This window comes from Carcharodon carcharias, chromosome 10 (assembly GCF_017639515.1).
Source record: "Carcharodon carcharias isolate sCarCar2 chromosome 10, sCarCar2.pri, whole genome shotgun sequence".
Taxonomy (NCBI): Eukaryota; Metazoa; Chordata; class Chondrichthyes; order Lamniformes; family Lamnidae; genus Carcharodon; species Carcharodon carcharias.
The window spans coordinates 155,642,384-155,656,776 of NC_054476.1; the positions used below are offsets into that span (position 1 = coordinate 155,642,384).

Below are 14,393 nucleotides of genomic sequence, written 5' to 3' on the forward strand. Positions count from 1 at the left end.
GCATTTGTGGATGGCGGATTGTGAAATCCCACAGAGGTCACCTGTGGAGCCCTGAAAGGAGCCACTGGCATAGAAATTGAGCACTTTCACAGCCACTGGCATTGAATGTCCTCCATGCCCCCTTGGCACCAAGTCCTGCAGTAAGTGGCAGATGTGAGCCACCAGGTCCCTAGACATTCACAGTCGTTAGCGACACTGGTTCTCAGTCATCTGCAGGAATAACAGGTGGTGTCTGTAGACCCTGGGTATTGCCAGGCGCTGACCAGCCATGGCTCACTGTCGCTCCTGGGCAGTGTGTATGGGAGCCCCCGCTGGTCCTTCTTCACGAGGTTGTTGCTCCTGCCTTTGCACGGCCAGGTGCCTCAGTCGCTCTATCCTCTGTCTTCTATGGCTGGCCTTCTGTAGGCCATCAGGCATACAGCTAGGTCACCAAGATCCATGATCCTGAGATTAAAACAAAAAAACTGCGGATGCTGGAAATCCAAAACAAAAACAGAATTACCTGGAAAAACTCAGCAGGTCTGGCAGCATCGGCGGAGAAGAAAAGAGTTGACGTTTCGAGTCCCCATGACTCTTCGACAGAACTTGAGTGAGTCCAAGAAAAGTGGACTCATTCAAGTTCTGTCGAAGGGTCATGAGGACTCGAAACGTCAACTCTTTTATTCTCCGCCGATGCTGCCAGACCTGCTGAGTTTTTCCAGGTAATTCTGTTTTTGTTCCATGATCCTGATGTTGTCCTCCTGCAGCATGAAAGAGAGAGACGTGGTTATCGTGGCTGTACTTAGCACCTATCCTGGCTCTGTGTGACTACCCCTTAATGCTTCCCAGAAAGTGCTGGTCACCCCTTGGATGGCTAGAGATGAGTGCGCTGCATGGGCTGCCCTGTCAACCTGCGACATGGGGGATACAGGTCCAAACTAGGATGCTGAGATTGCAAGGGGCTGTGAGCGCCTCCAGCAGTGACTGCTACATGGCCAGCGTTTCCGAGGAGATTGTACAACATGTGCAGTCCAACTGCTCTGCGGTGCAATGAAGTGGTGGCGGTCTCGAAGTCTGTGCTGGCTGGGGTGAGGGGATAAGGTGTGGAGTGCTTGGTGGCCTTTGGTGCCTCTGTGTTGCTTGCATGGGTGGGCAGGCTAGGAGCCTGACCGCAATCATATTACTGTGGCTGCGCCTGATCTGTCTTAGTTGCTGAGGCATGGTCAGTTTATACAGGTGTCCCTAATGCATGGCCACTCCCCTTGTTACCCTGTCCCCCACCTCAATTTCCTGTGTTCGGGATGCAGTGCCAGGGCAGCACTTGACACCCCCCCACGCCCAGTCCTCAGCAGTTGCCTCCAAGGCTGGCCAACACTTGCCCCCGGAAACTTACCCCCCACCCCCCGGCCCCCAGCAGTCGCCTCCGGGGCCAGGCATCAATTGCTCCCTCCCCTCCCCGACGCCTCTGAGGCCTGTAAACAACGGGCAAGCTGAGGAGAACGCTGCTGCTCACTCACCTCAGTTCTCGCAAAATGAAGGCTGCCAAGTGCATGTCGCCCAATTCCTGTTGTGAAACACGTCGGCATGCTTTCCCGCTGGCATGGACAGACGATACAGCGTGGTTCCAAGAGCCTAGCGGGATGGCCTTTTAATTATATGCCAGTGTATTACAATTAGCTCCCCGCCAACTGATGGCGGGAAACGTGGCTCGCTATCGGTGGGGTGAGTGGACAGTTGCGACCTGCTTTCATGCAGTGGTGAAGCAGGCCACCCCGTATTTTCCGCGCTCGTCACCTATTACGCCTGCCGCCAGCGGGCTAGGAAAATTCTGCCCGTCATTTCCTCCCTTTGGCAGCCATGACTTTCGAGCAGTTTCCGATGTCTTTAAAGAGAGCTAGCTCTGTGCAGGGGCGCCCTTTAAATATGTCATGTGGATTACTGAACGCCTGAAATGACAGTGGGGTGGGCGAATCAGAGGCTGCCCTGCCAGTGATTCTGTGTGATTCCCAGGAATGCATTATTTATGAGGCGCTGGGAATAGGGTCATACAGCGTGAAAAGCCACCATTGTGGCCGGCGGGTAAAATGTCCTTTTTCCCGCCCGCTACCGCACTTTGGGAAAATCTGGGACGATTCCGCCCGATGGAATTATCATTGATTGTTGCAAAAACCCACCTGGTCCACTAATGCCATTTAGGGAAGGAAATCTACCATCCTTACCTGTTCTGGCCTGCATATGACTCCAGACCCACAACATTGTGGTTGACTCTCAAATGCTCTCTGAAATGGCCTAGCAAGTCCCTCAGTTCAGGGGCAATTAGGGATGGGTCACAAATGTTCTGCTTGCTAGTGGCGCCCTCATCCCGTGAAAGAACAAAGAGAAAGAAAATATTCTGTTTCTTCAGCATGCTACTTTACATTGTGAGAGGATGTACTTTGGAGAGGCCAATGACAGGATGAAAAGAAAAAGTACAATGAACTGAAAAACAAATTTGTATGTGTGCCATTAAACCTTTTGCACTTCATGACTAAGTTACCCATGCTTCATTAGTATTTAATTAGGTTTGTTCTCATCAGTAACTTCAGTTTTACATAATGAAGATAGATGAAAGGAATTAAGTAAAATGGTAATTGAACTATTAACCGTATAGCTTTAAATTTGTTTGAAAGGAAGGAATTATACTCACCAGAGAATTGCTGAATAAAAATGTAATCAGTGAATGTCTGCTAAGTAGGACTGCTATTATTTGACAAATTTACAGATTGTTATATTTTTATTGAGGGAAAACAAATCAGTGAAATAGAATAGTAAAAATTTGTTCTGTGACTCTTCATCAGGCTAGTTATGTGGCCAAAGATAGTGCAATGGTGGCAGTTTAGAATCATGAATGGCCCAAAATAGGTTACATGTAAGACATTGCCTTGGGTTACTCTGAGCTTTGTTTTTTTGTAGTTTGTGATTTTAAGGTTGCCAAGAGTTTTCAGCTTTGTGATTCTTTTTTCTCTGAAAGTATCTATAATTACTCTAACTGTGTGTACAGCTTCTATTATGTACCATTGGGACTGGTGAGGGATACATTTTTCATTGAAAGAAATAGAGTGAGTTAGTTTTAAGGAACAATAATTTCTGACTGAAGTATCTGATTAAAACCATAACCGCTGCTTATGGCTGCTCCTTAAATAGAGAAACCATGTGAGCACATAAACTAGGCTGGCACTTCAGAGCAATCTTGAAGGAGTCCCAAATTGTCAAAGATGCTGTCTTTTGGTTTAGATGTTAAACAGAGTTAGACAGTGGATGGAATAGTCCCAGATTTGCACTAAGTGTGGTAGCAGGCAGAAAAAAGGACGTTTTACCTGGTGGCTTTTCACATGGTATCATCCCAATCCCGCTTCATTAATTATGCATTCCCGGGAAACACGCCGTTTTGGTCGCGAGCAGCCTCTGATTGCTCACCATGCTGTCATGTAGCCGCTTTCTTACACTGGGCACCATATTTAAAGTGCAACTATGTGCACATCTCTCAGTGCGTCTAACCCAGGACTGCTGCACAAAAGACATGGCCCTGAAAGGCAAGAAGACTGCAGCTGTGGAGGCCAACTGTGATGTCCTCTACCACTGCTCTGGCCACAGCAGGGGCAGCAACATCACCAATCCAGCTTGGGAGGTGGTGGCAGCAGTGATCAGTGCCAACTCCCTGCAAAAGAGGAAAGCCACGCAGTGCCGAAAGAGGATAAATGATCTCCTTCATTTCACTATGGTAAGTCATTCTTCTCATTACTCTCGACTCATACACTTCAAACCCATCACACATTGACAGGGATTGCACTCACTCCCAGTTCAACGGACATCACCATTCACTCTCTTGCACACACCTTCATTGTCCTCATCCTGTCCATGGCACCGCTCACCACCCACACATGCCAGGCATAATTACCATCTAGCGTGGCAGGCATCCTGCTTACACTCTCTTCATCTCTCTTTGTGCAGGACAAGCTGGCACACAACAAAAGGGAGAGGCTGCAGATCGGTGGAGGAATGCCTGAAATCGAGGTCCTCACAGATTTTGAAAATAGAGTCATACAGCTGGCTGGTGAAGATATGGACCATTCTTCTACTGACGTTGAGGTCGGCAGTGCTGTACCAAGTGAGGATCCAGCAATGCACATCCATCAGACAACCATGCTATGAGTGAGATGTCCTGTTTCACAGGCCACTGGCATGCACTAATTATCTCTCTTTGCTTATGCCAGCACATCTGGGAACAGCTGAGGAAGTCCATGACCCAGGACTCCAATCAAGACTTGAAGACACTTTGGAAGAAGAATCTGAAAGCATCCTCATTGAAGACTCATCACAGCGCTCACCCACACCCTCCAACAGTGCAGAGAGACACACCTCAGTGGGACCTAATTCTAGAGAAGCCTCGGGATCACAATCTGGTGAGCACCACACTGATCCACAGCAGGTGGGGGCAGGGACTTCCTAGGTTTCCGGCACTCAGAGGAATGCTGGAGGCCAGAAATCTGCTGAGTCTGAGCCAGATGAGGGGCTTCAGCACGCGGTCATACCTCAGTTGCTGGAGCTGCAAAGGCAAGCTCGGGAACATCAAGAAGGGATGTCTGCTGCACTTCTCAGATTGCAAGGCATGATGGAGGAGTTTGTCCACCTTCAGTCTGAGGTGCTAACGCTGGCCTGCCAACACACTGAGGTGAACATTGGTAGGATGATGGAGACCTTGGTCCAGGACAATGGTCCTGCATTGCTGTGCAGGCTGAACCCCATCACTGATGCCATAGTTGGCCTCCAGCAGTGTCAAGGTGAGAGGGGTGCAGGGCAGCTCAAGCTCACTCCAGCTTCCCCTTCTCCTCAAGAAATCAACCAGGTGCCTTCGGCCACACATAGGGTGGAGGATCGGCAGGTGTACACCCTGGGACCATCCACCCAGGTAACTCTGGGAGTGTCTGGCCCATCCGAATCCCCTCTTCCTGTGACCCAAGCAGCTGCAGTTCTGCAGGCCGAGGAAGGAGCCACTGCCACACAGCAGGACCTTGAAAGCAAGACAGGGCCCTCTAGGTCTCGGCACTCCAGAGGACACCTGTCAAGGTCATCACAGACAGGGCATAGCAGTCAGCAGGCTACTTCCACTTCTGCTGTGGATGTTGGGAGAACACCAAGATGTAGTGGCACGATTAGGAAGATTTAAGAAGATGTAGTTACACAGCCTGGAGAATGGAAGTTAATTACTTGTACATAATGTTCACCATTGTAAATTAACTCCCAAGAATGTCCCCTTGCCTTTGGCCCCTTATTCTGATGAGCAGTGTTCGTGTCACTCAGATGTGAAACTTTGGTTACTGCACAAGATAAAGGCTGGTGTTTCTGTCCAGGGCCTCTTCCTTGCGCTTTGTGAAGCCTCGAGACCAAAGTGATGGTCTGACTTCACATTCAGTGGACACAATAGTGATACCTGCACCTCAATGGTGCTTGTCATTGCTGCCACAATGTTGTGGGCAGGTATCACAGAGTTCCGTCATTTTCTCTGTGTGCTGTCAGTGCCTTTGAGGTGGGGCTGAACCCTGATCTCATCAGCATCTGTAACCAGTGATGCTGTGCTCCTGAATTGGTCAAAGTATCAGGTGCATTTAAAGTTTCACGGCTGCATCTCCATGATATGACCCTGATCACAAAGCGCAAGTGAGTTGCCCTAGGCCAGACAGATCTGCGGAGTGTCCTCACTGCATGTCACCATCATCTGCCTGGAATCGAGTGCCAGTTAGGTCCTCCGCTGCACCTCCATGACAGCAGCCTTATCACAGAGGGTATATGTGCTACCATCAGTCAGACTGGAGTCAAGCATTCATAGATGCAATGTGAGGATCTACGGTGTCTCCCCACTGCCAGTTGTCATCGTCATCCACAGATCTAGCAGCTATAAGGGCCTCCCGAGTGCGCCTGCCTCGTCTGGCCAGTGTGATGGCCTCATTACCATCCTTCTTGCCTTCGAGGACCTCCTCACCCTCATCCCCATCGACATCCTCATCGGAGGAGATGTCCAGCACCCCCATCTCCTCCTTTCCAGCACCAGGTTGTAAAAGGGGCAGCAGGCGACAACAATGTGTGACTCCCTCTATGGACTATATTGCAAGGCTCCACCAGACTGGTCCAGGCACCAGAACCTCATTTTCAGCATCCTGATGGTTTGCTCCACCAAGGTGCGAGTTGTTGCACTGGCCTCTATATCTTCATTCTGCTGCAGTCTGAAGCCGCTGCACGGCTGTCATCAGACACATCCTCTGCGTGTAGTCCTTGTCCCCGAGGAACCAGCCCTGCAGCCCTTATGGATCCTGGAAGACGTCAGGAATCTGAGACCAACTGAGAATGTAGGAGTTGTGGGCACTCCTTGGGAACCATGAGCAGACCTGCAGGATGCATTTGTGGTGGTCACACACCGGGTGAACATTCAGTGAGTGGAAGCCCTTGCGGTTGACATAGTTGACTGCTTATTGCCACGGAGATCTGAGTGCCATGTGAGTGCAGTTGATGACACCCTGCACCTGTGGAAAACTTGAGACCTGGACAAGTCACAGCACTCTTGCATCCTGGCTTTCCTGATCCTGGGTGAAATGCACAAAGTTGTGTGCCTTTGCGAAGTTGGCATTCATGCCTTCATGAATGCATTTGTGGTTGGAGGCTTGCGATATTCCACAGAGATCATCTATGGAGTCCTGAAAGGAGCCACTGACGTAAAAATTGAGCACCACGGTCACTTTCATGATCACTGGCAGTGGATGCTCTTCATGTCCTCGTGGAGCAAAATCATTTAGCAGGTGGCAGATTTGACTGACCAGTTCCCTGGACATATGCAGTCTTTGGCATTGGTTCTTGGTCATCTGTGAGAATCCATAGACCCTGAGTCTAGCTAGGCACTGACCAGCGATGGTTCGTTATGGCTCTTCAACTGTGTGTGCGGGAGCCCCAGCTGCTCCTTCTTCCTGAGGGTGCTGCTCCTTGCTCTGCCTTACCAGATGCCCCCATCGCTCTCTTCTTCATCTCCACTCTCTGTAAGCCATGAAGCATACAGCTAGGTCACCAGGCTCCATGCTCTTGATTTTGTACTCCTGCTGGATGGAAGAGAGATGTGTGGTTAGCATGGGTGTTCTAAGAACCTCTCTTGGCTAAGTCTGAAGGCCCTTTAATGCATCCCAGAGTCCTGGCCACCACTTGGATGGCCAGAGTTTAGTGTCCTGCTTGGCTGCCCAAGACCCCACCTAACTCTACCCCATTCCACCTGACCGATTGGAGGCAGCTTTGGCCACTGGACTGCATGCTGTGCTCTCAGCTCAGGCGCAGGCATTCTCCTAACTCGCACTGCAAGGCTGCACTGTTAGCTTGAACCAAGGGGGAGACTGGTCCAAATCTGAATGATGACATTGCAAGGGCTAGTGACTTTCGTAAGTGGATTGTACAACATGCGCAGGTGTCCAATTGTTCTTCAATCCACTAAAACGCTCAGTAGTTTGTAGTCTGTGCCTGAGAGGTGAAAAGCTCTGGAGCATTTGGTGGCACTTTCATGCCTCTGCATTGCTTGAGTGGGCAGATAGGTTAGAGGCCTGACTCCAGGCATGTCAATGTGGCTGCGCCTGAACTGTCTCAGCTGCGGAAGAATGGTTGCTTCGTACAAGCTTTCCCTAATGCGTGGCCATTTTCCTCCACCACCCCCCCATCCCCCTGCACATGCTTGTGCATAACCATCAACTGCAGGGCAGCCCTTGCCCCCTCCACAATTCACCTCAATTGCAGTGCAGCCCTTGCCCTGGCACCGCACTGTCAGCCAGCTGGGAAAAAGTGACTTGCCTATGCCATCGCCTGAATGTGTGATGCCTCAACCTTGAGGTCCAACAGGTGACCCTCATGAGCGCTGCGTAATGTTACTGTGCACTCACCTCTGAGTTCCCCTGGAAGTCAGCTTGCTAGGTACATGCCTTTTATATGCTGTTGTGAAATATGTTGGTGTGATTCTTGGATGATCTAGTGTGGGGAGATGATTCCAGCAAGCTGGGCTTATAATAATATGCGGATGTATTACAATTAAGTTCCCGACGTCCAACAGCGGGAAACGCAGCCTGTCACTGACGGTCAGAGCAGACGATTCAAACAGGTTTCATGACGTCGTGAAACCAATTTTTGACCTTCCCGCCACATTGTCTCCTCAGGCACGTCATGACGCCAGCAGGCAAGGAAAATCCTGCCCCATGCCTGCTCTCTCAGCTGGAAGTAAACGATTCTGTGGCACTATTTGAAGAAGATATGGGGGATCTCTTAGTATTTTGGACTACATTTATCCCTTAACTGGTATCAGCAAAATAGATTAACTCATCTCATTGCTGTTTGAGAGATCTTGCTGTGCACAAATTGACTGCCGCATATAATGCTCTAACAAAGTGCCAAAAGTAATTCATTGTCTGTGAAGTATTTGGGACAACCTGTAGAAGTGAAAGGTGCTAAATTAATCCATATTTATTCTACCCATCCATCCCATTCATGTTTTGCTATGATTTGCTTTTAGAGTAGCTTTAAAAAGTAACATTCCGTATCTGCTCTCATGAACTGCTTTGCAAAATGCCATATTATGTTACAACTTGTGAAAAGTATATAATTGATTTGGCAAAGACTTTGCTAGTAAGGAGCCTCTTAAAATTCTTCCTCAGGTTTTCTTCCAGAATCTCAACTAATTACTATATTTATCATTATTATCATGGCTATATTCTCCAGTTTGGATTGCTCTGAAGCATGTTGATATTGAGAAGGCAATTATACTGAAGGGTTTTGAAATACATAGAAAATGTTGATTGTGAAGTTAAATTAAAATATTTTGCTTATGTTTGTGCCTCCAGAAATTTGTCAGTAATGTCGGTGTAGTCTAGTACGGTGGTGATAACTGCCATTTCTATATTCTTCAGTGGCCAGCTACCAGAAGTGTCCCTGGAAAATATTACAGAATAACATTACAAAGTTTTGTGGCTGTGTATCTCATTAATAGATAGATGTACACAGCAATGAGAGGTAAAATAGTACAAACACAACATGTGAACATGTCTGTTTACAGCAAGAATAATATGTGATTGAGTGAGCAGTTGATTGATGCACTCCATAATCTGAAATAAAAATAGAAAATGCTGGAAATTCACAGCATGTCAGGCAGATGTCTGAGAGGAAAAAGTACATTTGTATTTTGGGTGTCGTCCCTCATCAGAATTGGCATGGAAAAGCCAAACAAATGTAAAGAGTGGAGGGAAACAGAAGAGAATATAGAGATTAAGGATTCAAAGATGTCAGAAGAAAGGGCAACACTGACAATGAACTGGGCAAAAGAGACAAACAACAGCAAAGGGAACTGAATCTCTTATGAGTTGAGGAGCCAGATTTTCCTTTTTCCAGACAGGGATTGGGAGATGGGACTGATCTAGCTTGCATTCCCACCCTGCTGGGAGGCGGGTGGCCGGGGCCCTAATGATCCGAGAGAGAGGTCTGCTGCCCAGTTAGAGGCCAGGCTGGGGGTTGTGGGGGTCTGGTGGGGAGGCGAGAATGGAGGTGAAACATAAGGGAAGCAGGCCAAATTCTGGCTGGAATCAGCGGCCATTGCTGTGGCTGCTGTCTGTGCATGGTCTTAAAAAGATGAGACAATCTTCATCTTTAAAGTGGCCAGGACAAATGGAGAGCTGGGACCTGGGATCAGGTAGAGAAGGTTGATTATTGAAGTTTCATTGCTGCTCAATAGTTCTTTGTCCATTCTTGTACTATTCTATCAAATAAAACTGTTCAGTGTTGCTGCCCCTGTTCTCGCCAGGTTGAAGCTGGTCAATCTTACAGAGCTCTTAATGTCCACCTGTTCACATGAAAATCTTGAGAAGTCAGAAGGCAAGGTCTTGAAGGACCTCACCACGGTGAATTAATGAAGCAGGCGACCTTACTTCCCCACCTGCTCCCACTCTTCCTCCGTTCTCAGGGAAGTCAGCAGAGTCGAGAACGGAGGAAGCAGACTAGCATGGAGGCCACCAACACCATTTTTTTTTGCAAATCCAATCAGGGTGGGAAAATCTGTCTCAAGGTAGCTAGGAGAAAATTGACATTAAATAATAAAGATATAGGCCTGTATTTCATGGTCAGGAGTGAAGGAATGGCACTCACCGTTACCATTGCTGACAGCTGCCCACAAAACTTTTGAGGCTTTCGAGCAGGCTTGCTCTAAGTGGCATCCATTCCAGTGTGGTGACCTCTACCCACCTGTCATTTGTAAATAATTGTTACTGAGGGCAGAATCATCCCAGATTTGCACTAAGTGCGGCAACAGGCTGCTTTTGACCCTGCAGACATGCACTAATTATCTGTACTTTGGTTCACAGGGAGATCTGCCAAAAGACCGGCACCCTTGGTCAGCCAGTCTCTCAGCTCCATCCTGGTCCTCACCTCCAGCCAAAAGGACACCTCCTCCATTGAAGAGCTGGAAATAAGCAGCCTGGAAGATCTATTACAGGGCTTACCCACATCCTCCACCAGCGCAGAGACACACTTTGCTGGGACCTAGATCTAGAGCAGGCTCAGGTTCATAATTCGGTGGGCACCACATGGACACATGTCAGCAGCAGGTTCAGCCAAGCTCCCTGGCAATCAGAGGACTGTTGGGGAAGAGGCATCTGTGAGGTCCGATTCAGATGATGAGCCTCTGAATTTGGCTTTTCAACTCATCCTGGAGATTCAGCTGAAGGCGGGGGAACATCATGCAGAACTGTTGGAAGCCCTCAACAGAGTGTCATGCGAGTCGGAGAGCGTGTCCGCCCGCTCCCTGATGAAGTGGTGCCCACATGTGCGCATATGGAGGTCTCCATGGGGAGAATGTTGTCATATTTCCTCTGTTATAATAGCGAGCACTTTATCACAAAATCTGGCCTCTAAAGAACTGCATCTTATACCTAGAATGTTTATTTATCTTTCTACGTCCAATGCTGACTGATCTGTTATACATTTTAAGTAATTTAAAAAATATTTTATATACTTAGTTCATTTATATACTTGGTTCACTTCAGCTACTATATATTGAGCAAATAGTAATGTCTTGACTTGTTTCTCAAGTTGTAAATGTAAGCCATTTTTACTTGCCCTTTGTTCCAAATGAAGATTATAAATATCTATCTGAATGTGCTATGAAGCAGTTTCCATACATAAAACAAAAAATATTAATGAACAAATAAAATAAACCTTTTCCTGTTTAAATCTGTACAATCTTGTTATTTTACAGCTACCCTAGATTCTGCTGTCAGAGCTGGAGAACAAAGTGCTAAAAACTTTCTTCTGAGAGATAGAAAGGATTCAGTTCCATCTGTGTTCTATGAAACAGTAAGTATGGTATTCCATAATGTTAAATCAAATTGAAACGTTGCCAGTACAGAATTTCTTTACGATCATAAATCACTTCTGGTCCACTGATGTGGCAGCTGCTCCAAAGGGGTCTTGCAAAGTTTCTTTGTAAATCGATAAACCTTGGGGTATAGATATGCCAAACAACTCAAAATCCATCTGAGGTAAAGTGAAAGGATCACAGACTGTGTGTGAAGTTTCAATGAATCATTTAAAAGTAAAGGGACTGGAAAAACAGACGGATCAATAACTTAAGATATTTTCTTAAAGGGAACCCAGGCAGAATTAGAAGGCAAGCACCCAAGAAATGAACAGTTCAAAGGAGAGGAACTAATATGAAAGAAAACACCCGTGAAGTAGCTGACAAAGCAATGGGGGGTCAGGGGGCGGCGGGAGAGATGTATTTGTGGAGGTGAATAAGCCAAATTAAATAATACCATCTCTCGATGCAAGTAGCTTGCCAAGGCTTCTTTAACAGCACCCTCCAAACCTGCCAGCTTTATCACCTAGAAGAACAAGGGCAGCATCCGCATGGGAACATCAAGTTTCCCTCCAAGTCACACACCATCCTGACTTAGAAATAGATCATTGTTTCTTCACAGGTTCTAGCTAGGCTAAAATCCTGGAACCCCCCCTCCCTAATAGAGTACCACAAGGACTGCAGTTTTTCAGGAAGGTGGCTCACTGCCATCTTCTCAAGGGCAATTAGGGATGGGCAATAAATGCTGGCTTTGCCAGCGATACTGACACCCCATGAACGGATTAACTAAAAATACTCAAGAGAAGTAAAAGACAAATTGAACTTATGAGGAGGCCAAAAGTAAAGGAGAACATCACATAAAACCAGATGAAAATAGCTAGGATTAACAAATTAAACTAAATGTAAACAGGAAAAATACAAGTAAGAAAAAAAGTAGTGAAAGGAAAACTAGAGGTGTGTTTGCCGTGGGTGTGCACGAATGAGAAACAAGGCTTTCATTTTTGAAGTGCCTTTAATGTAGTAAAATGTCCCAAGGTGTCTTAAAGGAGCATTGTCAGACAAATTGTGAGACTGAGCCACATAAGGAGATTTTAGGACATGTTGGTCAAAGAGGTAGGTTTTAAGGTGTGTCTTTGAGGAGAGAATTAAAAAGTCGGAGAGATTTAGGTGCATCTGACAAAGCATCCATAAACCTCTACGTTCCCAAAACTAACACTAAAGAAATGTGACCCAACTGGATCAGCAGATTAAAAGTGTGGATGAAGAGGAAAAATGGCATGAATAAACGCTGCAGGGAGAAAGGAATAATGGCCTCGGAGATTGCCGCAACATGTTACAAATGGGTCCAGAGAGGCAGCAAGGGACCTGGAAAAAAATGAAAGCAGCTAGGGCTAAACTGAGGATGAGCACAAAATAGTAAATATTCTGAACAAACCCTTCTCACAGAAGATATGAGCAACAGGCCCTCTCCAAAACAAGATATCCCAAGTGAAATCAATGACTTTGTTATAAATGAGATGGAAGTTCTCAACAGGCTAATCAGATTTTAAACAAATAAATCCCATGGGATAGATGATAGAGCTCTGAAAGAGATTAGAGAAGAGATTTATGAAGCACTGAGAATCATTATGAGGGAGTAATTGGACACTGGGGAGGTCACAAAAGGTTGGACACAGGTTAATGAGGTGTCCATACGAAAGGCGAAAAGACAGACACATGCAACTACAGCACATTAGTCTTCCAATTCTTGTAAAATAATCGAATTTATTATTTAGAAACATGCATTCAAAAAAGGAAGATCTTGACAGACCAACACCCTTTACTTTGTTGAGGAAATAAGGTCCAGGTGGACTGTGATAGGCCCTTTGGTGTGGTTTATCATGATTTCCAAAAAATTTTTGAGCAGTTTTTCACTTGGCATGTGGGTGCGCGCCCAACATGCTCGAGCGTGAAATAGCAGTCAGGGGCCAATTGCAGGCAGCGGCTCATTTCCCAGCTGCTCCCATGTCTGCCAACTGCGCCCGCATGCCAAACTCAAAATCCTGCCCTTTGACAAAGTTACACATAAAAGGCTGGTAAGTAAATGCTGTGGGGCTTCATGGTAAACTCTGGCAATGGATAGAAAACTGGTGGAATTGTGGGAAATCACATGAATCCTCAGGCAGGATTTTGTCCTTGTTGGGCGTGCTCTGTGGGGGCGAGCGGAAGCAGCTGTGAAACAAACTGCTGCCATGATCAGGCTGCGACCGTGATTTCACACGGAGCGGGCCAAGTAGGCCCACCCTGTGTGAATGCTGGCTGCAGAATGTTAGAGAAGGGGCAGGTGTGGGCATGAGTCTGTCGGCTGCTAGGTCCAATGGCAACCCGGTGGCTGGTTCAAAAACGACGCAGGCAGCCTTAGGGAGGCTCCCCACATCGGAGTAGCTGTAACGACATGGCTACAAATGAAGATATAGACGCCAGGTGAGAGGTGAGGTTGGCTGGGCACCTGGCCTCCTGTTTGATGGATGAGTGCCTCACTGCCCTCCTGGAAGAGCTGGCTGCCAGAGGGACACCCTTGTCACCATGGATGGGAGGAGGAGGCAACGCACCTCACAAAGAGGGCATGGGAGGAGGTGGCAGCCCAGGTGAGCAGCCATGACGTAGTGCGGCACACCTGGGTGCAGTGCCAGAAGAGGTTTAATGACCTGCTGTGCTCAGGAATGGTGAGTACCGTGTTGGCATGTTTAGGGCTGGCCGTCCCCTGTGCAGCTCAGGGCTGTTAGAATCTGAGTTCCAACTGCCAATGACGCTGGAGCTGGCCAACGGGGTGAGCCCTGGCTGCTTGGACTGAGTGCATTGCGGCTCGAGGGCCACAATTTGGATGTGCCCTGCAAGGTGCTCCTCAGGTGGTGTTGGCCAGGCTGCAATGGTGCTGTAGGTAGAGAGTGCACTAATCAATGCTCCTCTGCCCTTTAAGGAGAAGACATCCCAGAACAGTATTGAAAGATCACGGACTGGCGGAGGACCTCCATAC

General features: G+C 47.5%; 1 protein-coding gene across 1 annotated transcript in view; it reads left to right on the forward strand.

Annotated features, from left to right (window-relative positions):
• Positions 1 to 14,393, forward strand: part of LOC121283421 (spermatogenesis-associated protein 22) — a 97,185-nt gene that overhangs the window by 56,453 nt on the left and 26,339 nt on the right. The window contains exon 9 of the mRNA XM_041197984.1: positions 11,279 to 11,376. Within this exon, the coding sequence (XP_041053918.1) occupies positions 11,279 to 11,376 (98 nt within the window). The remainder of the gene's footprint in view (positions 1 to 11,278; positions 11,377 to 14,393) is intronic.